Genomic DNA, 23527 nt, shown 5'->3' with positions numbered 1-23527 from the left:
CTTTAGAAAATATAAATATTTGTATACTCACACATTTATAAGCTCATGCGCAGACATGCGTACATTTATACCCTTCTACACATCTGTCCCAGTAGCTGCTGACCACATGGGGGAAGTACACAGCAGGATTACAGTTGAGAGATCCCTATTCCTGTCGTTCTGCTGTCCCCTCCCTTTTTCCCCAACATTTGTTATTTCAGCTGCCCATTTATGCTGGGTACTGTGGAACATGTGAACCGTTATTTAAATATTATGCTGAACAATGTACAGCATAATATGTATATAATGGCGCACATCCTGCATTCTTTAGTGTGTCAGGTTGAATGCTCGGGCCCCTGACAGCCGCTATGGCTGCTACCACTGTAGTTACGCCCCTGATCCTGTCCTCTCTTGCACTTGTCTTTTTAGGGTGACCCGTCTTCTTGGGAGTCTTCTTGATGTGGTTAAGATGCAATGTTCTAGAAATCACAGACTGGTAACAACCAACTTCTCTTCCTACAGCTGATAGGGTCACCCATTTGGCTTTCAACATGACAACCTACTGCTGTAGGCAAAGGTAGTGCAAACTGGAATGTTAGGCTGCCAGTTAAATAGGATTTTTTTTGCTAATTAATGAAATTATTAACAATAACTTGCAGGTATCATGACAGTGTTCCCTAATTTTGACCAGTGTTCTTTTACATTTTTATTCTGTGCTTTAGAATATATACAATTTATGAAATAAGCTTAAATACTGCTAAGTTATCCATGCTTATTAGAACATTTTAAAAAACCTGTAACTTTTTTAATACCTCGGCACATGTAGATGGTTAAGGTGTCATTTTATTCTTGGGACAAGCCGACATTTTCAATAATATACCGTAATTTTGAGTATTGTGCTGCATTGTAATACACTGAATACAAAACGTTAAAAAGATATTGGTCCGGTTTTGGTATCACACGGAAGTCCAATATACAGTGCAAAAACAGTGCAAAATAAGAGAAATGAAAAGCATGTGCTAGGCAATGCTCGCCGTTTACTGCCTCGTCTCCTGGATATAGAAATAACACAATGAACATTCTGCCTTTACAGAGCACAGGAAACACCTAACAATAGAAATATGTTTTTATTTTTAATGTTTTGATAACAGAAGTGAAAGTTACCCCATACACACATCCCACTATTCCTGCACAATGAAAAATATCTGGACTCAAATACTGGATGTCTGAGTTGCAAAATGAATATTCCTTTTGCTGCAAAGAAATGAGCAGCAGTCAAAGGTCAGCACAAAATACACGGTGGCTACTTAACAAGTGTTCTTATCCATATTGTGGATCTGATACAAGAGTCCTGCTGGATGTAACCTACTTGCCGTGACTTAGAGGAGCCAAAACTCATCAGTCTTCTACAGAGATACCTTACCATTGAAACTGCAAGTCTTCTTCAGAATCTCTGCCAGGATCTAAGCCTAAAAATCCAAATCTGTCACATCTCTTCTAACTGGAGACATGTAGATTCATGCAGAACAAGTCTTCCCTCTTCTCTCAGCTTAATCTGGTTGTGCTCCAATGTTCTCTGACCTGGGGGCTCCATTCTGCGTTCCTTCGTTCCTCTGTGGTGTGTGGAGTTGATGGAAGAGCCGATCCCCTCTATGTAATTCCACCAGCTCTTTGGCACTAATAGAGGGAGTGGTGGTCTCGTAGGTATCATGAAAGGTTGTATAATCCACTTCATAAAAACCCTTCTCCAGAGTAAGGACAGGGGTAAATCGGTGACCCCATAAAACTTCTGTAGCCACATAAGAACAGCGTGCTTGGCAAGTCATCCCTGCAAGAATCATATAAAAAGGGAAAAAAAAACAACTAAGACAGTGACATTGAAGAAAAATCTCTATATGGATCACCTATGGCTGCGGAGAAACATTATTAGTTACCAGGTTTACTTTTCTGCCTGTAAACATAGAGTTAAGTATTCAGGCTACTGCTCCTTTGCTACCAAGCAGCTTGTGTTATTTATTGCCCTGCTTAATGTCCCTTGAAACAGGGAACAAAGTTAGTTTTAGAGCTAACCTAAGAGTCACAGGGGTCAAATAATGATTTATAGGTTCTTGTGCCCAAACAACATTATATGAAAATTACCGTAGACTTGCTCTCTGGTTCACATTAGTGTCTATGTGACAAACATCACAGAAACAATAATGGAAAAGTACAAACTGAGAATAGTACAGACAACCGGTCCACAATGACATCAGACAGCGAGAACTGGCCTGGATGATAACGGTTTAATTAGCACTAAGTGGACCCCTCCAATAGACAGATCCAAGGGATATTGTTTTCTTATCGTTCCTTTTTATATATTAGTTTGGCCCATTTTGATCAGAAAAAAATTTGTTTTTAGTATGATTTCACATATTAAAAGGTCTCTTGGCACCATGGGGAACATGCATCTTTTTTTCTATTGAGACTTTTGGCATTTTTTTTTGTGCCTTATGTATGATCATGTCTTTTACTTGTGATACACGTTTAGTTTCTCCTGTCCTGGTAGGTGTAACGTTTGGCTTTTTTTAAAAAGATTTTTTGTTTCAAATGTCTCAAATCCACATGGACACAAGCCATGTGAGGGGGTTATATACAGGAGTGGGCACAGCCACATGAGGGGGTTATATACAGGAGAGGACACAAGCCACGTGAGGGGGTTATATACAGGAGAGGACACAAGCCACGTGAGGGGGTTATATACAGGAGAGGATACAAGCCATGTGAGGGGGTTATATACAGGAGTGGGCACAGCCACATGAGGGGGTTATATACAGGAGAGGACACAAGCCACGTGAGGGGGTTATATACAGGAGAGGACACAAGCCACGTGAGGGGGTTATATACAGGAGAGGATACAAGCCACGTGAGGGGGTTATATACAGGAGTGGGCACAGCCACATGAGGGGGTTATATACAGGAGAGGACACAAGCCACGTGAGGGGGTTATATACAGGAGAGGACACAAGCCACGTGAGGGGGTTATATACAGGAGAGGATACAAGCCATGTGAGGGGGTTATATACAGGAGTGGGCACAGCCACATGAGGGGGTTATATACAGGAGAGGACACAAGCCACGTGAGGGGGTTATATACAGGAGAGGACACAAGCCACGTGAGGGGGTTATATACAGGAGAGGATACAAGCCATGTGAGGGGGTTATATACAGGAGTGGGCACTGCCACATGAGGGGGTTATATACAGGAGAGGACACAAGCCACGTGAGGGGGTTATATACAGGAGTGGACACAAGCCACGTGAGGGGGTTATATACAGGAGTGGACACAAGCCACGTAAGGGGGTTATATACAGGAGTGGACACAAGCCACGTGAGGGGGTTATATACAGGAGTGGACACAAGCCACATGAGGGGGTTATATACAGGAGTGGACACAAGCCACATGAGGGGGTTATATACAGGAGTGGACACAAGCCACGTGAGAGGGTTATATACAGGAGTGGACACAAGCCACGTGAGGGGGTTATATACAGGAGTGGCCATGGCCTGCATTTTTAAGCACTGTAGTCACTGTAGGAGATGACGACATATGAGGCTGGGGTCACACGTGGCTTTGTGATCCTTTTTTAAAAGCATCACAGAAACGCATGTGTTTTAAATTTTACCATGAGTTTAGTTGGTTTAAAAGTGTTTCTCTTCATTGTTGGAAGTGTAACCAGCAAAAGAAAAAACTGTTTTAAAAGCAGCCAAAGCATGGTAAAACTTATGTGTTTCTGCATTGCGTTTAAAAACCAAAGGCAAATGCCACATGTGACCCTGAAATTTATTATATCTGGAAATTAAAACTTACATAAACACATGTAATTGGGCAACAAAACAAATAATCGAAAGCAAGCTTCGTTAGAAGTAACTAATACATTTCAATAAGCTGTGAATGCAAAAATCTATGGAAATTTGGGCTTTTTGTAAATTTAATGTCCTACAGGTCCTACATGTGCAAATTTTAATAATTGAAAGTATCTGAACTAATTACAATTTACAACATGGCAAGTAGCTGTACTTCAATAGTGGACACAATACTTCCTCTGAAGTTGCAGATTTGTAACCCAAAAGTCTCAAAAAAATAGAGAAAAAATAATTATACATAAAGCAAACGTCGCAGAGAAAAACAAAAGATAGACAGCAAAAAGCTCATTGAAAAGCCACAAAACAATGAAAAATCTTAAAAATAAAAGAAATAAAAATGCAGAAATAAAAATACATGTTCCCCCATTTCTATTTTTAGCAATGATAGAGGTTTGCTCTTAAAGTCAGGTTTTGTCACTACGGCCGATCTGTGAAACACTGACTGTGTGCCAGATTCCTAGGACCATCCACAGTGCAGAGGACAGGACTCAGATCATCATAACGACATCATGATTACATGATATCGTATCACCAGAACCACATTCTTTGTGCTGTGGTTGGTCCTAGGAGTTAGGGATTCACATAGCAGCCATGGCTGTGTGCGGCCGGCCTCACTCTGTCCAATCAGTATTGACAGTTCTAGACAATGTAATCCGGTTGCTGTTATTTTAAGGTTTTGTTGGATTAAAAGAACACGGTTACAATGTAGATCTATAGTAAAAAAAGATCCGGGATTGTTATAAGAAAAGTAATTATCTACTAAAACAAGACATTTCACAGGAGATGGCAGTTCTTTTAATGTCAAATTTGGTTGCACACTAAAGATGGAGGAACTGTTACTCATTCATGCGAAGAAGAGTGAAGAAATCAGGCGATACCTTTTTGAGGCTAACTGAGTATATTACTCAGTTAGCCTCAAAAAGGTATCGCCTGATTTCTTCACTCTTCTTCTGCTCTCCATGGCTAACACGGTACAAATCTACACTACTAGCCACTCATTCATGCAGCAGTTAATGAGAAAACAGCAGAACTAAAAGCATGAACTTAAGTGACTATTTCACAGATGATTAATTAGTATTAACATAATCATCTTAGGAAATGCTAATGATGACTAATAAAGTGATTTACACCATTGCACAGGCATCGCTAACAAAATATTGAGAGGGGCAAAGTGATTACAGAAAATACAGTGCATCAATGAAATACTAGATACGAATAAATAATATAAACTCATTATAGAATTGGAAAGCAACTGCATGCGACACATGCATCTCTCCTATTGCTTTTTCTTTTTTTGTGTGACTTTATGTGAGACTTTTCACAGTTTGAGACTTTTTAGGTGCAGAATCTAGCAGTGTACCAAAGTTATCTGCCTCAAGGACTTAGTGCAGTGTACCAGATTTATCTTTGTAGCCCAGATGTTTGTTTAACTTGTGTGACTTTTGGGCTTGGAATGGTCTCATTCTTATACCTAATTAGTCCCAAAACAGAGCATGCTAGATCCAGTCTTACTCTTGGTAAACTACTGTCTGGGACTAGAAAGTCGCACACCACAAAAAATTGCAAAAGTAAGATTAAAGAAGCAACTCATCAAATGTATCACAAAGGGAAAAAACTTGAGACACATTGCAATGATTAAGTAGGCCAACTTCAGGAAACTAGAAAAAGTGGCAGCCAAAAACTATGATACATGTGCCCCCATGAAAGGCGTAAACATAAAAAATTACAGAGGGCTACACATTTATATCCTTGCTCGTGTCCTGCTCTATCCAGAGAACCTCTAATATTTATTATTGTTCCAAAAAAAGTTAAAATCATTTAATTGCCCACAAGGTCTTGGCAAGCATTAAGATTCTGGCAAGGGTCTACCCTGGTTAAAAAAAAAACCCTGTAAAGACTTGTACTATAGGGTAACACAATGCTGTCAGGTTGGTATTATGCAATCCCAGACTCCTCCATGAGATTCCCAGATACAGATGTGTGGTTCATGACTCTAGAGAACACAGTGACCCCATTGTGCTCTACACCACTCCAATGCTTGACATTGTGTGTGTTGAAGTAAGGTTTGGCTGTGTAAAGCCAAGCTATGAAGCCACCGTGCACAGTTTTTGTGCCAAGAAGAGGTTTGAGACTAAATGAACGTATATAATCATTGAGAACTATTATGCAACAGCACTTGGGGACCTTTCTGTTGGATTAGTGATTATGCTACTTAATGGCCTTCTCCTTTCAACACTACCACACAAAGTTGATTACAGAATACCTACAGAAGAAATTAAATAAACTGCAATTGCAATTGTGGCATATTCTTACAAGGATGCTGTCACGGTAGGCTGTGACGTATACTTGATGTGCTGTGACGTATGCTTGAGATGTGTCACTATATGGGGTTTGTATTGTGTTACATGTGTATTTGTATATAATCATGTGTGTAACATGGACCTCTGGAAGTTTGTAGTCCTGGAATGTTCTACCCTCCTCCAGAGGTCTCAGTGACCCCACAGCTCCAGTGGGGGATGCTGTACTAGGGTAATAAATTCCCACCATCCCTAGTAGGTGATAACCAGATAGCAGAGGAGGTGGGGGTGGATTTGGGTGTGGGGATATTGTTTTGTAACTGTTTTTGAGAGGCAGTTGTTGATGAACCTTTGTCTGGAGAGCAAGCTGCGGCGCTCTACCTGAGGACATAGCTGATATGTAACTTGTGATTATACTGGAATAAAACCTGAAGAAATACCGCTCAGTGCTTGTCTTCTCTGATCACGAGGGCCTTTCGTAACAGATGGATTAACCCTTACAGAACTCCGCCCTTTTTCATTTTTTGCGTTTCAGTTCTTTACCTTCCTAATTCCAAAACCGATACATATTTTTACATTTACAAAAAGATGTTAGGGGGCTTGTTATTTGCGGGACAAATTATTCTTTTTAGTGGCACCATTTATTAACCGATGCAATGTACTGGAAAGCTGGAAAAAAATTCCAAAAGTGTTGAAATTGACAAAAAAAATACATTTGCTGCGTGTTCTTGTGGGCTCTGTTCTTACAGCTTTTATTCTGCACCCCATATCACAATTCCTCTATTCTTTGGGTTGATACAATCACAGAGATATCAAGTTTATATGGGTTTTATTAGGTTTTAGTAGAATTAAAAATTAAAATCTTCTGTACAAAAAAAAAAAAAATAAAATATTCGCCATTTTTGCCAAATTCAATGCAAGGTATAATTTTTTTTGCGGTACGTGGTGGCATTTTAATTTATATAAATTTGGGACCTAAATGACCGCTTGATCATTTTTTATTCAAATATTCATGGATGGAAAAATGGCAAAAAAGTGGCGATTCTGACATTTGGGAATTATTTTCCTTTATGGTGTTCAGGGCCAGGAATAATCTTTTTATATTTTAATAGAGAGGGCATTTTGGGGTGCGGGGATAGTTCACATGTATATGATTTTTTACAGTTTATTTATTTTTATGTGTGTTCTAGGCTTTAAACATTTTTTCCTTTTAACATTTTTTAAATAAGTTTTTTATAATTTCAGACTCCCTAGGGCACTTTATCCTGGAGGCAGGTGTTACTGGGGGCGAGGCGGCTGTAAGTAGCCGTGTTACTGGGGGCGAGGCGGCTGTAAGTAGCCGTGTTACTGGGGGCGAGGCGGCTGTAAGTAGCCGTGTTACTGGGGGCGAGGCGGCTGTAAGTAGCCGTGTTACTGGGGGCGAGGCGGCTGTAAGTAGCCGTGTTACTGGGGGCGAGGCGGCTGTAAGTAGCCGTGTTACTGGGGGCGAGGCGGCTGTAAGTAGCCGTGTTACTGGGGGCGAGGCGGCTGTAAGTAGCCGTGTTACTGGGGGCGAGGCGGCTGTAAGTAGCCGTGTTACTGGGGGCGAGGCGGCTGTAAGTAGCCGTGTTACTGGGGGCGAGGCGGCTGTAAGTAGCCGTGTTACTGGGGGCGAGGCGGCTGTAAGTAGCCGTGTTACTGGGGGCGAGGCGGCTGTAAGTAGCCGTGTTACTGGGGGCGAGGCGGCTGTAAGTAGCCGTGTTACTGGGGGCGAGGCGGCTGTAAGTAGCCGTGTTACTGGGGGCGAGGCGGCTGTAAGTAGCCGTGTTACTGGGGGCGAGGCGGCTGTAAGTAGCCGTGTTACTGGGGGCGAGGCGGCTGTAAGTAGCCGTGTTACTGGGGGCGAGGCGGCTGTAAGTAGCCGTGTTACTGGGGGCGAGGCGGCTGTAAGTAGCCGTGTTACTGGGGGCGAGGCGGCTGTAAGTAGCCGTGTTACTGGGGGCGAGGCGGCTGTAAGTAGCCGTGTTACTGGGGGCGAGGCGGCTGTAAGTAGCCGTGTTACTGGGGGCGAGGCGGCTGTAAGTAGCCGTGTTACTGGGGGCGAGGCGGCTGTAAGTAGCCGTGTTACTGGGGGCGAGGCGGCTGTAAGTAGCCGTGTTACTGGGGGCGAGGCGGCTGTAAGTAGCCGTGTTACTGGGGGCGAGGCGGCTGTAAGTAGCCGTGTTACTGGGGGCGAGGCGGCTGTAAGTAGCCGTGTTACTGGGGGCGAGGCGGCTGTAAGTAGCCGTGTTACTGGGGGCGAGGCGGCTGTATGTAGCCGTGTTACTGGGGGCGAGGCGGCTGTATGTAGCCGTGTTACTGGGGGCGTGGCGGCTGTATGTAGCCGTGTTACTGGGGGCGTGGCGGCTGTAAGTAGCCGTGTTACTGGGGGCGAGGCGGCTGTAAGTAGCCGTGTTACTGGGGGCGAGGCGGCTGTATGTAGCCGTGTTACTGGGGGCGAGGCGGCTGTATGTAGCCATGTTACTGGGGGTGAGGCGGCTGTATGTAGCCATGTTACTGGGGCCGAGGCGGCTGTATGTAGTGATGTTACTGGAGGCAATGCAGGTATATGTAGATATATTACTGGGGATGAGCTGGCTGTATGTAGCTGTGCTACCAGGGGTGAGGCGGCTGTATGCAGCTGTGTTACTGCTGGGATAGTGGATAGTAAGCAGGAGGACGTGTATGCATGCTACACTCAGTGGGGGCCTCCACCAACCTTGATCAGGCCCCTTTTCCAAGTGGCTGGACGTTTAAACAGTTATTTATTAAAATGACAAAATAATAAAATTCAAAAATAAATTAATCCGATGCACCCAACACAAATATAGTGGGAATCAAAGTGCCCTACACCATGTTATTTCTACTTTTGGAGTCAAAATGGAGCTAGTAGAACCAGGCAGCACATTATAAAACCTTTCCCTACCACCTCAACTTAGTTGCAGCCTATTATATTTTCTCAATTTTTTACCTATTTGCCAATTATATGTATTTTCAACATTATATAATATTCCACACTAATGTACAGGAACATACAGTATACTCTAAAATTAGCCTTTAAATCTAATACATACAGGTATAGCCAAAGAAAATGCTATAAAAAGGTTCTCATCCATTCCACCAGGAAAAGACCTGAACCCTGTTGCTTTTGTCCCACAAGTTCACATCTAGATACTCATAGCAATTTGTTGACTTTTTGTTTTTAGCTGTGACTGACGACTACTATAGTATATGTGACTCAATAACAAAGTAGCAACTTCGACCTAGAAGCTGATAAATCCTACTACAGTGGGGGTATAATACAGCTATAATATTCAGACAGAATTGAGTAAAAATTAGCACACTAAAGGAAATCAATTAACAAAATAAAATAATGTTATGATTATTTTAAGTTAAGGTATATACATATACAGTGAATTAGTGAATTAAAGGACTCACCTGTAGCTTCCACCATGCCCTCTAAAATGACAACAATCTCAAAGTCTTCAGTTTCTAGCTGAACACGAGACATTTCCCAAAATGGACTCTTCTCATTGATTTCATGTGAAATGATCAGAGGAGAGACCAGGAAAAGACGGTCATCCCCAGTGTCAAAACCAACATTGATGTCCGTTTGATTTAGAGGAATAAACTCGCCTTCCTTTGTCTGCTTTGATTTGATAAGTTTGGCTCTGATTGAGGCTTCCACAATATGGGAACTTCGAAGATCTCCCACACGAAACATTAGACACAGTTTCCCATCCCTAAGGGAAATGACTGCGTTATTAGAGAACATAAGGGTCTCTGCTCGTTTCTTGGGTTGGCTAATCTTTACGAACATGCAACCAACCATCAAAGCATTGACAATTGAGCCCAGAATTGCTTGTATTAAAAGCAGGACAATTCCTTCTGGACACTTCTCAGTTATCACCCGATATCCATAGCCAATGGTGGTTTCTGTTTCAATTGAAAAGAGAAATGCAGATACAAATCCATTGAGATTTTCTACACAAGGGACCCAACTTTTGTCCCCTATATGCTCAAGATCTCCTCTAATGTATGCAATAAACCACCAAATAAGTCCAAAAAATAGCCATGTGATGGTGTATGCAAGTGTAAAAATTAACAGACTGAAGTGCCACTTGAGATCCACTAGTGTGGTGAAGAGGTCACTGAAGTATCGGTAGGTCTCTTTGACATTGCCATGGTGAACATTGCACTTTCCATCTTTTTCCATGTACCTCTGACGTGGCTTCTTGCTTTCTGAGAACATATTGGAGCGGTCAACCATCAAGGATGGATCTTCTCGAGCCTGTTTGGGTAACTTCTTGGGCTCCCTGGGAATTATGTCAACTGTAAGGTTTTGATCCATGGAAACTCTTAAGTCTCTAGCCATGAGGGGTGAGTAGCTGCTGGATTAGAAAAGAAAAACACTCATTAAAATCAGTGTGTGAAGATGCATTCTGTCATCTATTCTGGAGTATTTTGCCTATAGCAGAGACAAATCTGGAATTGAATCAGAAGTGAATCAATGTTCATAAAATATTACATCTATGAGAAATGTAATTACTGTGCAGCAGCTGTAGAATAATAGAGGCAAATATTACATTCCTACATGTATAATGCATATAAGATTTTTTTTTTAATGTAGCTTTCTTGGGTGGACATATACCATGTACTATGTACATTGAAGATTAATTTGGCAGGCCCAAAAAAGGGAGTTTATGCAAATTATTAGTTTCAGACAAGTAAGTACAGATAAAACATATGATCTCAATGGAAAAAAGAACAAAAAGGATTGAGCACCTGAATTACGACTTGTACTATCTGCATCTTTTTTGACATCTGTGTTGAAAGATAGTCAAGAAGACAAACATTGATGGCAAGCATATTATCATTCATCTAATGTGTATGGAGGACTTAACAAAGCTACCTGACGCTTTAGTGACCAGCAATATATTTTTTCACGCCACTCTTAACATCCTGATACATGGCACGGTTTTACAAGTTCTATGCACATGACTCATGATGGATAAACTCGTTTGCATAGCAATGGAGATCACCACTGGCATGAAAATTAGTTAATGTGACAAATTAATCATCAACACTTTAAACACTCTACCTAAATAAGAGATCACATGTTCAAGTCCCCTACTAGAATAAAATATCAAGGAAATAAAATAGAGTAGACTTCTTGGATATATATGTTATATTCTATTACATTATATAAGCACAATCAATACTTTTTGAAAATTAAAAAACACACACCATTTGTATTGCTCCATCTGTAACAGTGCCAAGTATAAAAGTATTTTATGTTCCAAAACTACAGCTTGTCTCACAAAAAAGGAAATCTCCCACTGCTCTTCTAACATATTTTTGATTAAGGGTTTTGATTAAGATGATGCAGAAACCTTGCGTCCTTGTTGTGCAAAAGTAATAATGCAGACAAAAATTTGTTATCATTTTGAATCCCTGTTATGATGATTCAAAGAATAAAATTGATCATGTCATCTATTCCTCTCTGAAAATTACTTCCCCTCCCCCGTTTTGTTACTGTCTATTTACTCCCCTCACAAAACTAGCTAATATGGACATTGAAATGCAAGGTCGGAAAAACATGAAACAAATATTTCTTATTCATCCATTGACAGCAGCAAACATTTGAGAAGACTCAAAGACGACTGGCTTTGTGAAGAGAGTGTAGAAATTGCTCCCATCTAGGTCCTTATATCACAACAAGTACTAGCGTTAAATTCACAGAAAGCCAATAAACTTCTCAATATCTTCTGGTAGAGGAGGTTAAAACAGAAGACCTTCTCATTCGCTCAATGAAAACGCAGATCTCTAATATGTCAAACACAAAAGTAGACTATAAAGCTGTACAAATGTTAGAATTAAACATTTTTAGTTACATAACAGTGAAGCCCTATGAACCATTAGTAAAGTAATCATACAAGCACATGTGTAGGCTCTCAAGTAGGCATCAACAAAAGGTCATACTAAATATATTGGACAAGCCCATAAAAAGCAGCTTGAACACTTGGACATACATAAGTCTTCCTGGTGATGTGATTGTTCAGTGTAATTGATGTAAGGGCAAAGCAACACATTATGGAGTAGAAATTACAGATTCCCTGCTTTTCCATCAATTAGTGCGGTTGAAATTCTGAAATCCTGCCATATACAGCCAATCCATGTATAACATGTGGACAGAATTTTATAATATTAGGATTTAGGATGGAGTAAAAGCTAATGTAGATTGCACAATTGATGGATGGTTACAGGACTGCAGAGAACAGCCTCTCAATCACTGAGCAATAGATTCATCTTTGTTATTACTTTTTAACCTCCTCTTTCCATTTATATTCTGGCTGAAGATGAAAAAAACCTGGAAATGTTGGAAATTGGAAAATATCATTCTGTACTAAGTATTAAGAAATAAGTCATGCTTGGTTAATGTGCCAAAACCTTACAGTCAGCAGAGGTCCACTGTGTTACAAATGTATCTCATAAAATGATGGCACATACAAAATACATACAAAAATACTGTATATTCAGTACAATAACCAGCAGTTAAATCAGTAATGCAATGTAGAATATGGAGCTTATTTAATTGATAATGGAAAATAAGTTATGAAACTGACAGTCAATAAAATGGGAACTGTCATTTTATCTGATTATAAAAGGAGCATTTTGTCCCAACTAGCCAAGTCTACCAGGGAAAGGCCATACGAGCCCCTAATTCTCAAGGAAAGCAAACAGCTTGAACTCTGGGAAATATTAGATAGGTGCTTCTATTTAATTTTTAATGTCAGCTGATTCAAGAAATTCTGTTTTTGCATGTTGCTTTTTTTTGGTCTAATATGCAGATCAGGGGCAAATCTTTATAAATTAACCTTAGCTTTGTGAGCTAACATTAACTTTGATACAGCAGTTCTTTGTATAATCCTCATTTACACTGGTTTATTTCTCTTGTACATTCACATGAATCAGTTGATCAGGGTGTCTTATAGATCTAATTGAAAACATTTCCTTATAGCAAAAATCCCTATAACATTCACAACTGTAAAAATAGACAACTGTACATGAGACCATAAAAATATAATTCTATATAAACCCATGTGTCACAATTTTCCTAGAACAATCAGGAAATGCGCTGGTGTCACAGACACTGCCTTGGGATACAATCAGGATTCCCCCAGCTATTATGCAATAGTATTAGAAGGAATGAGAGTAGTTTTAATTAGTCAACGGACTATTGAATTAATAAAAACTATTTTTGCAATTCAAAGAAGTCACCAGCATAACCTCTAGGACACCAACTTCGCTCTGTTGACAGGTAAAACAACTCTTCCCCTGTATCCAACTGGACCTCAGAGGCCACTGTTACTTGGGCAGAATGGCAATAGCTACTTTCACGGATCTATAAGGCTCTGACGGGGTGGGTCATGCAATGGTCCTTAGGGCTCTTGCACACTTGCGTGAGTCATGTCCGTATGCCATCCTTGCTTATAACAGCTAGCATACTGACAATGTTTCCAAAGGGTTTATTTTCTTTGGCTTTATTTTTCCGATTTATGGTCTTTGCTTTAAATAATCACAGCATGCACTAAATTTTTTTTCAAATGCACACAACAAACTTCTATAGAAATCAATAGGACTGTAAAAAAAACTGATTTCGACAATTATTCTTTTTTGGTGGTCATGAAAACAACGGAAGACACATGGATGAGAAAAAAGTTATGCGCATACAATATGGACAACACACCGATAACACGCAAACTGCCAACAGATGAGATTTTGTGGACTTGTGAGAGTCCTTACTCTACTGCTAGTAGCAGGGAAACAATGAAAATGTGAACAGAGCTTAATGCAAATAATCAACTATCCTATTGTTTTTCAACATATCCCTCATTTACCTCCACAGAAATATTTACTGAGGTAAGCACAGGGTCCACACATCCATCACAACCTCTCATGTAAATGGATGAGCATCTTTCAATTCTCTGGCATTGCCACAGCAGCAGTAACATAATCAGAGTTTATCAGTAAAGATGTGTGAATCCAGAATAAAAAGTTTTTACCTTCAATTACAAAAGTGATTTACAGACATAAGGCAATTTAATTAACACTAGTAATTTACACTAAAACTGAATCAAATTCTTGAAGTAAACAACAGTGACAATTGTACCTAGATATGAAGATGAAAGAACAAAAAGAATTCTAACTCTGAGGTTTACAAGTCAAATATTTAGTGACAAATGGAATAAAATTATTTGATATGTACATAATGTAATCTATTAATATTACTGATGCCATAAGCATCAGGTAACAAGCAACCCAATCAACATTACATTCAGACTGTGAATAAGACATCAAGGTTGTGTTTCCAAATTACATCACATACTGGCTTATGCTTACGGTCATTGAGTAGAGCTGCTAAAGCAGTGGCCTCACATTATCAGGCGCATGTCAATAATGATAATAACACAAGAAAAAGAAGTTACTGGAAACAATAACATACATGCAAGATGCAGATGTGTCACAGGTGTAAGGGTGACAGCGAGCCTCTTCCTCCCGCTGATTCCAGTCTCTACTGCTCTGACAGTCCTCATCCTCTGCCTCTAGCAGTGTGATTAACCCATTCACTCACTACTCCCCCCCAGTAGTCTCCATAGAATGCAGGGAGGAGAACAATAAAAAAAATAGGAGCAACGAATTAGGATTTTTCTAAAAAATAAATTAGAGATTCAATGGCCCCCAGTGTTGGACTTTTATATATAAAGATTTCACAGTATATTTCCTCAGTACACAGATTTATATTAAATAAAGGTTTTACATGCAATTAAATCAGGATGGGATGGGGGGCAAATGTTATCACCCAAGTAACAGAAGTTGATCATTTGATAAATCTACAAAACAGATCATATAGCAGTGTACATTAATCCCACAATGTCTACAAAACATCCATTTTTTATGTCAATTGGTGGAAGATTTAGTTCTTAATATGATTTACTACAAGAAAACTGCTAAGAGCAAGACACTGCCAACTAATGATACCTACAGGATAAAAGACCAGAAGTTACGGCAAGATCCCTGAGGTGAAAGGGTTAGCCTGAGGCCGCTTCTCCCTGCTACCAGGACAGTGTCACCGCAGAACATTCCTGACCAGGCTCCACAGATAAACGTCACCCTGATAGTATGAACATGAGCGCAGTGCGCGTCTCATCACTTCCTTCCTTATAACATGGCCTATCACTATCCAACAAAACACTAAATGTCGTCAAGAAAGATTTCTAAGCATGTACTTGCCTGTAACATGCAATTCTCCATGCTCCAGATATTTAGATTTCATTTACAAAATGTCACAAGACTCACTTCTTCTATTTTACACTTAACAAAAATGCTGTACGAGAGCAACACTCTTGGTTTTGTTTCCAATTTTCAGGAGATGAACTCAATGATCTAAGACTTTTCCTATGTGCACAAAAGGCCATTTTCTCCAATATTGTTGACAAATTTGCCCAAGTCTTTGCTAGTGAGCACTACTCAATTTCTGAGATAATCCATTGACCTCCCATATGTAGCATATAGAGATGTTGATTAGACACATGATTATTGCACAGGTGTGCTTAGGCTGGCCACAATAAAAAGCCACTTCAAAATGTGCTCAATGCCACAGATGTTGCAAGTTTGAGGGACTGGGAAATTGGCATGCTGACTGCAGGAACCCCCACCAGAACTGCCTGTGAATTGACGTTTATTTCTCCATCATAAGACATTAACAAAAAGTGATTCAGACTGCATATCCAATGGCCTCACAACTGTAGTTCACATGTTACCACTCCAACATCTTTGCCTCCAAGATTGTCTGAGGCAAGACACCCAGACAGCTTCTGACACAACATCATCTATGGGAAGCTCATCTGCGTGCTTGCCGTCCTCACAAAACTCCACCTGACCCACAGTTTGTCCTCAGAATCAACTTGAGTGGATAAACGTTGACATTTAATTTAGTGATAATTCCAAAATTAGCATGTTGGAATGGTATTCTCTACATGGTTGAATCTTCATTTTCAATGTACAGGGCAGTTGCACATGTCAACATTGTTAATCAAATGGCCCATGATGGCAGTGAGATTATGGTATGGACAAATGTATATTATGGACAGCAAATTGAAAAAAAGATTGGTCCCAGCTGTACGATTAAAAATAGTAACTTCCTTTATTATGATATATGAAAATACAGCTAAAGGACTATTCAAACAAAGCAGGTAACGCATTTCGGGCAAAAGAGAAATCACATTCCCAGAGTTATAGCTAGTCTGTTAATGAATTTTTGTATACACACACGGGTAATGCTAACCAGAAACTTCAGCCTGGGCGTTTCCCCAAAACAAAGGGAGCTTATGCTCCTCCCTTTGTTTGGAGAGCGATTGAAGAGCAGACCACCATTCAATAGGCCACAAATCAACAACATGACGAGTTTGAAGGAGATGTATTAAACAGTGTCAAGCAAATGGAGCTTGCATCTGATACTGATCCTTAGGCACCCGCATGCAATAATTATACTATCTAATCATCATCTTGGTATGCTACACCTGGAAGGTGGATGGATTATCTCAAAGAAAGTGAAGTGCTTACTAATATACATTTATACAAATTTGTGAACAATATTTGAATTATAAAGGTCTTTTAGATAGAAACAGTCTTAAGTTCTTGTTCCTAGGGATAGGTCATCAATTTTAGAACAAAGAGTCTCAAAAACGCTTCTGCATCACTGACCATGGACATCATACTTACTTCCCACATGGCCTGTTTGTAGCTCAGTCCCATTCAAGTGAACAGGGCTGAACTGTAATACCAAGCACAACAACTGGTGTACCATGCATGATGGTGCTCTAGGTAGTAAGTGCAGAGAGCACAGTGCTCAAATTATTATATATATTTGTTATATATAATATATATAATATATATTTGTTGTGTTCCCTTTTTCCCCTCCTAGAAAAAAGTTCATCAAAAATAATCAATAAGCATGAATTAACCCAAAAATGGTGCATTTAAACACTAACTTATTCTACAAAGAAACAAGTCCTCTTATAGCAACATTTATGAAAAATAGAAAAAAAACAGAAATTTAAAAAAAATGGCTGTCACAAAAGGGTTAAAGTGTATATAGTCTTTCAAATAACTTTGCAGAAAACGGTTGTCCAATGTGTGTGCATAAGGAGTACATGACAGAATTGCTCTGTTCTGTCTGAATTTGCAGTGCTCTCTTAGCTGGTTGGATGGAGACCTGGATGTTGTGACTCACTCCATCTGTAAACTTATAACTATACTGTATATAGCAAACCTGTTACTAGCTTATAGAATATACTTCAGTGACTTTGCATTGTATAATAGATACCAATCTCATCTGAGGAGACTATTATTCCGATCCAAACCTCATATGACTCCCACCAATATTATGTTATATAAAGAAGCCGATTCTCTTTGGAATAGGTTAATTCAGGATTACTCAATTTAAGAACATATCAGACATGAATCACAGACAGTGTGCATGAAGACTTTACAGACAAAATCATACGATAAGGAGCAATAAAGACATGAAATAAATCCCTATATGACATCACAACCATCCATTTTATTATTTTATACTGTAAGACATGTGAGACAGGAGATACTTTATCATCAGTAAAAAAGTAGCTATAACATTTATGAGACCTTTGCTCGGGTGTAAATTCACACACAGTATAATCCTAAAGTTTGGATTTTGTAGTTTACATGTGTGATAAAATCAAAAGAAAAAGAGAAAAAAAAAAGAAATAGGTCACTTGATGTTCATTTGTAGGATTAATTTACAGTTAAGAGTCTGTGAGTTGAGAGTTCACTTTGGAAGACACTTGCTGGTTTGGTCATAATCCTACCTCATGTCAATAGGCTTCTTGAAAGTCAGATATTGATGTAGAGGGAGCCGTCTTCATTTAAACATAGCACAGAGCCATTGTTTTTTATTACACATTCATTAAAATTTTTATTTCCCAGAATCCTCAGTGCATGCTTGGCTTTCAAGATGCCATACACCAACAAAAGGCAAAAATTTCCATACATTTATTTTATAGAAAAAAGGAAGGAGAAAACAAAACAAAAAACTAAAACAAAACACATTAATTACATATTATACCATTAGTCTAATTGCAGGAATCTATTCGCCCAATTTTGCCAACATTGACTAAAGCAGGCTTTATTCTTTTTTGCATTACATTTCTGCATCACTGCTCTTACAACAGGAAAGTAGCTGCTACATAAATTTTAGCTGTAAGATAAAAATGGCAGCATTATCTCTATGGGGAGAAAATGAGCATGGATAGGAATTCTGCACCTTGCATTTTACAAATGTATTAATTGGTTGGTCCACAGTGGTAATCCATCTTTTTACACAAGCATCCCCCGCTACTAACATCTATGATACACCTCAGTGTTTTGAATTCTGCCATGTTCTCACTGTAGATTTAACCCTTGCACACAAACCCCTTTACAAAAGTACCATATAGATTAATAGACTGGAAAACTGGTCACCGTGCCTGCAGCCTGTTAATCCTGGTGATGTATCTGATGGCACTGCGTGATCGTGCCTACAAAACATAATCCTGCCAATAGAGTGTGCAGAGGGGCACAGTGTGTGAGTGCTACTTGGTGATGCATGTGATGGCAGAGAGCCAAAAATTCATTTGTGTTAAATAATAATCAGTCCCTTATTGCAGAAGAGATGCTTCCAGAGCTGTCCAAATGCTAGGGGATCCAGTGGAGTCAGAATTACTTGTGCCATGTCACATCACTAGTAACAGTGACCTATTAGTCAAAGGCACAGGTGCAAATCCTTGTATTAAGCCTCATCTCTGTATTGTCTTCATTCCTCATCTTAGCTGACAATAAGGCTACCTGTACATTCTAAATCTTGGCTGTGGAAAGGATCTTTTCAATTTTTACAAATACTCACAAGCTATAGTAAAAAAACATCCATTCAAAAAATCTGTTGAAAATGGACACACTCTACTTTTTAACGGTGCGGTCACACGTTCTGTGACTTGCTAACAAGGGTCAGAAAGTAAGCGCTCTCCTTATGGAGAGTTTGCCAATTAAGACTGCATTATAGACGTGTGGAGACTTAAAGGGGTTATCCGGGTATAAAAAGTGGCTTATGGTTGGGCTGAGCTATGGTCGGGCTATTTAAAAATAATAAATGTTTACTTACCTCCTCCGGCGCCGCTGATGTCCCGCGCCACAGCAAGTTTGATCCGTGCCCCTGTTTACAGGGGCACAGAAACCACGCACAGGGAACTTCCGGTCCGCGATATGGCCGGCTCCTCCCATCCGTCCCACAGTTTTAAACCACATTTATCACACGTTTTAGACAGTTTTACAACTAGTACAACATGTATGGTGGTCTAGGGGCTTGACCCTTTTTCTTTGAAGAAGGACGTGTGCCAACAATACAAGCTATTGATGTAAACCATAGAAGAACTTTCATGCTGAAATAAACTGTAGCAGAATGTTGATATTTGTAAAATCATATACACTTTTCTACTACTGTATTCCCCTGTTTATTCAAGCTACACTTCTCTACACAGGTGACTTCTGCAGCAATTCCATCCTGTGTGCATTTAACCTTACTTTGCACAGTGTGCATTTCACATAACTTGTTCCATGGGAAGTGGATTTCATGTAAATACAATTTAATCAACCAATATGTTGCTTAATAACACATTTTGTTTTGTTTAACTTTAATACACATAAGCTTATATAAGACAATAATTTTTTACATATGCACATTTACATCATTTAAACACAATGTTGGATTTATAGCATTTTCTGATGTCAAGACCTTCTATATGTTACGTTTTACAAGTGTGTTTGCTGGTTTCTTGTTAACCATTGTTCCTTTAAAATGAAAGAAAAAAACCCTCAAAACATCTGTTGACAGTTCAAATCTCTTCATAATGCGCTTACAAAAAGGACAGTGTGTGTGTGGGGTTTAACGGCAGGATAAATTGTGAAATTAGGGTTTGAAACCAAGGAGGTTATTCATCATTAGTCCGGTTCCTTGGGACAGTTTTGTCTATTTTTTCGGAGCTCCGCTGCCCATCAGATTAATTAAAGGCTTTTGCCTTTTAATAAATGTTTTTATGGTCTACTTTCTGTCTGGGATTTTTTTTCCAAAAATTCCACCCCAAAAAATCTCAGCATAAAACATCCCAGCACATACACCAGCAGTCGACTGGAGTAACTATGGAGACTTAATGCAAAAGTCCCAAGTAATGAATCTGGCTTTTTATGGTGTTGCCCTAGCAGTAGTTCTACTTTTACACCAGATTAATGAAGTGATGGAAATGTGAAACTTTTTAACAGTAAAAAGTCCCTAAAAAAACCTCAATCCCACTTTGAGACATTTTTATGCCAAAATCTTTATATGTCCAGCCAATTTATGACCTAATACGCTCCAAATGTATGTACCTCTATCTGCCCTGTAATTCATTTTAAAGTATGATTTTAGCTTTTAGCAATATATGACCTATATCAAAAGCAATATCTATATAGGTCCTACATCGAAAACACATTTTTTGCTCAGATGCTGGGTATATAGAAAATAAGCCAGTGTGTTTCCCAGAAATGATTAGCTTCCTTATACAGCACTGGAAAAGGCCATCAGCCATGGTGGAATCTTTCCTAGTGAAGGTTGACAACCATATATCAGTGACAAGTCTGCCTACACAAAATCACATACAGCAGAACTCAGGACCTTTGGCCTTGGAACATATCAGGTGTAAAAGGTAAAAAGGAAAAGGATGTAGCCATCTGGTAAGCCCCATGTGCAGGAATAATGGGTTATAACTATGGACACAACTATGAAAATAAATGGTGTATTAGAGGGAAAATATACATTGGATGATTATATAAATACTTAGATTTCATTGCAAAGCATTTCAATATTTAAATGTTCCGTAACTGCTCAACAAACTTTGAACAATTTAAGTACAAGGCAATAGAAGAAATTTTTATTATGTCTTCGTGCCTTCTTCTTTATCTCTTCTTTATCTGTTAAACCACAGAAACGTACTGATAGATACAGACACTGTGACTGTGCTAATCTATGTGCTACAGAACATAGGGGCTTATTTACCAAGGGTGCGGATCGCACTTTTGTCGGACTGTTCACGGTTTTTCGGGATTTGCGCAGCTTTGACAGGTATTTAACAGGGGTTTGCGCTGGGATCATGTTGCACACAATCGGATAGTGACGCAGCTGCGCTGGGTTTTACGTGACAGAAATTGGTGGTGCGTGCGATTTAACTTTCACATTGTATCTCAAGACAATGCACTTACATGCAATACGAATAACAAGGTGAACTCCAGCGGACCTGAGTGGGGAAGCGACACATACAGGATATCGGGCGCACAATCTTAGTGAATCGCAGCGAAAGTTTGCGGCCATACATATGTCCCCCATAGTGCGGCACCGTACTGCTCGATGCATGGGAAAAAGATAGAACATGTCCCACGTTGTGCATTTCAATAGCGAGGGGTCACCCCTCCTCCTCTCCATCACGGCGGACATGTGTCCACCTGGCATAACACTGAGCTAACAGAGTTCAAGTACAAATCAGTACAGTTATTTTGCAGTTAAAAGCCCCTTGAAAAAAAACTGGTTCAATGCTGCAGAAACAGACCAAAACAGGGACAAACTTCAAAATTCTGCAAAGCTGGCATCTCATGTAGGCAATAAAAGATTAAGTCATTCCCAATTTTACAATCATGTCTTGTTACAACATCTTCCAGAAAAAGCAAGATCAATGTTTTATAACAGTCATAAGATCCATTTTTGAGTAAAAAGTCACTGCACACACTGCAATAATTGTCTTTGTGTTACAAGGTTGTATATTTCTTCCAGTAAAATTTCTATCATATGGCTGAAGTTATTGAGTAGATGATTGCATTTTTTACAAAGTGTATACGTGGCTAGATACAATCTGCCATTAAACAGCAGCAAGTAGACATTAAAATGCTGTGTTCCACCATCAGGTGACTCTACATTACCTGCTTATACCCACCATTCTACAACTTACGAAATACATTCCGTTCTCAGTACTAGATTGTTGTCTGTGGGGAGGAGGAGAGGGGGGGGGAGGTGTTTGCAGTACTTTGCTTATTGGTCTATCCCAGGGAATAAATCACAGAAAGCTCTACCAAAAGGACACACAGGAAAGAATAAACAGAAAGACATACAAGAAGTGCAGAGGTAATGCAAGGAATAAATCACAAGAGAAGAACGCTACTATGCGAACAAACGTTTTAGAACGTGTGCCATCCGTTTTTAATAACTGACAGGACACTGACAGATTCATTGTAATGTAGCCAAGAGCATGATAGTGTTTTTGACAGATCCGTGAGGAGTCTGTAGAAAACGAAGAGTAGTTGGATAATATAGATGCCACATAGATGTCATGGGCTTTGATATTTTATTTAGTAGATTGCTAAAACAGAAGCCATACAGATAAACTACAGACCATTTTGGGGGACATATGGCTTTGGAATGTATTACATTGACACATGGGCCAAAAAACAGACCACAGATCCATTGTTTGGACCATCAAAAGTTCCTGTGCATCCAGTACTTTTTTTAAGAGTCAAAGATGAGTATGTTCCATTAGTAACGATTGGGAGTATCTATTAAGACTGAAGTTTTGAAAGACAGTCTTAATAATCTACCCACTGGTGCTCTGCAGATGGATCTACTTTGAGGCTCCAAGCTCTTAGTAGATCGAGAAGCAACCTCTGCCAGGTCAGACCTGTTTAAACCAGCTCTGACCTAGCAGAGATCTCAGCTATAGTTTGCAACGGTTTTCTGGTGGATACTATAGCAAATATGGTTGGGCCAGGGATTTCACTCCCTCCCCACTCCACTCCCCACCCCAAAGTGCTGTGTGGGACAGAATTTCCACCAAACTGTCGGAAATGGGGTTCATTACATGCCACCAGAAAACAAAACTGACAGTACTTAGACTCCATTTAAGCCCAGTCCATTTTTCATGTTTTCAATAAACATTTTTCAATAAACATTTCGCATTTCCACATATTTTTTTCATTCCAGATGGCAAGTAAAGTGAAGGGATGTGGTATGCAAACTGAGGTGATGGCAAGTCTGAAAAGATGGATACAGGTAAGGCAATATTTTTATTGGGTCAAAAAAAGGTGCAGTTTCAGATATAGTAATGTAGAGTACTCCACCAAATGTATTTCTCTTTCTGTCCTCAAAGGACATCCATCACCAGACCACGGATTACAAACAA

General features: G+C 39.6%; 1 protein-coding gene across 8 annotated transcripts in view; it reads right to left on the bottom strand.

The window, feature by feature from the left end:
• Nucleotides 1–1087: 1087 nt before the first annotated feature.
• The window catches only part of KCNJ5 (potassium inwardly rectifying channel subfamily J member 5), a 105304-nt gene continuing 82864 nt past the window's right edge, over nucleotides 1088–23527 (bottom strand). For 4 of the 8 annotated variants that reach the window (XM_072156691.1, XM_072156692.1, XM_072156689.1 and 1 more), the window contains 2 exons: nucleotides 9636–10588; nucleotides 1088–1807 (listed from right to left, as the gene is read on the bottom strand). In XM_072156691.1, coding sequence (XP_072012792.1) covers nucleotides 1530–1807; nucleotides 9636–10588 — 1231 coding nt within the window. In that variant the 3' untranslated portion in view covers nucleotides 1088–1529. Of the gene's footprint in view, nucleotides 1808–9635; nucleotides 10589–14703; nucleotides 14723–23527 lie in introns of those variants that run through there. The other 4 variants (XM_072156693.1, XM_072156690.1, XM_072156687.1 and 1 more) reach the window with 2 other exon arrangements.

This window comes from Engystomops pustulosus, chromosome 6, assembly GCF_040894005.1.
Source record: "Engystomops pustulosus chromosome 6, aEngPut4.maternal, whole genome shotgun sequence".
In the NCBI taxonomy this organism is placed as follows: domain Eukaryota; kingdom Metazoa; phylum Chordata; class Amphibia; order Anura; family Leptodactylidae; genus Engystomops; species Engystomops pustulosus.
This window is presented reverse-complemented; position numbering and strand designations above follow the sequence as displayed.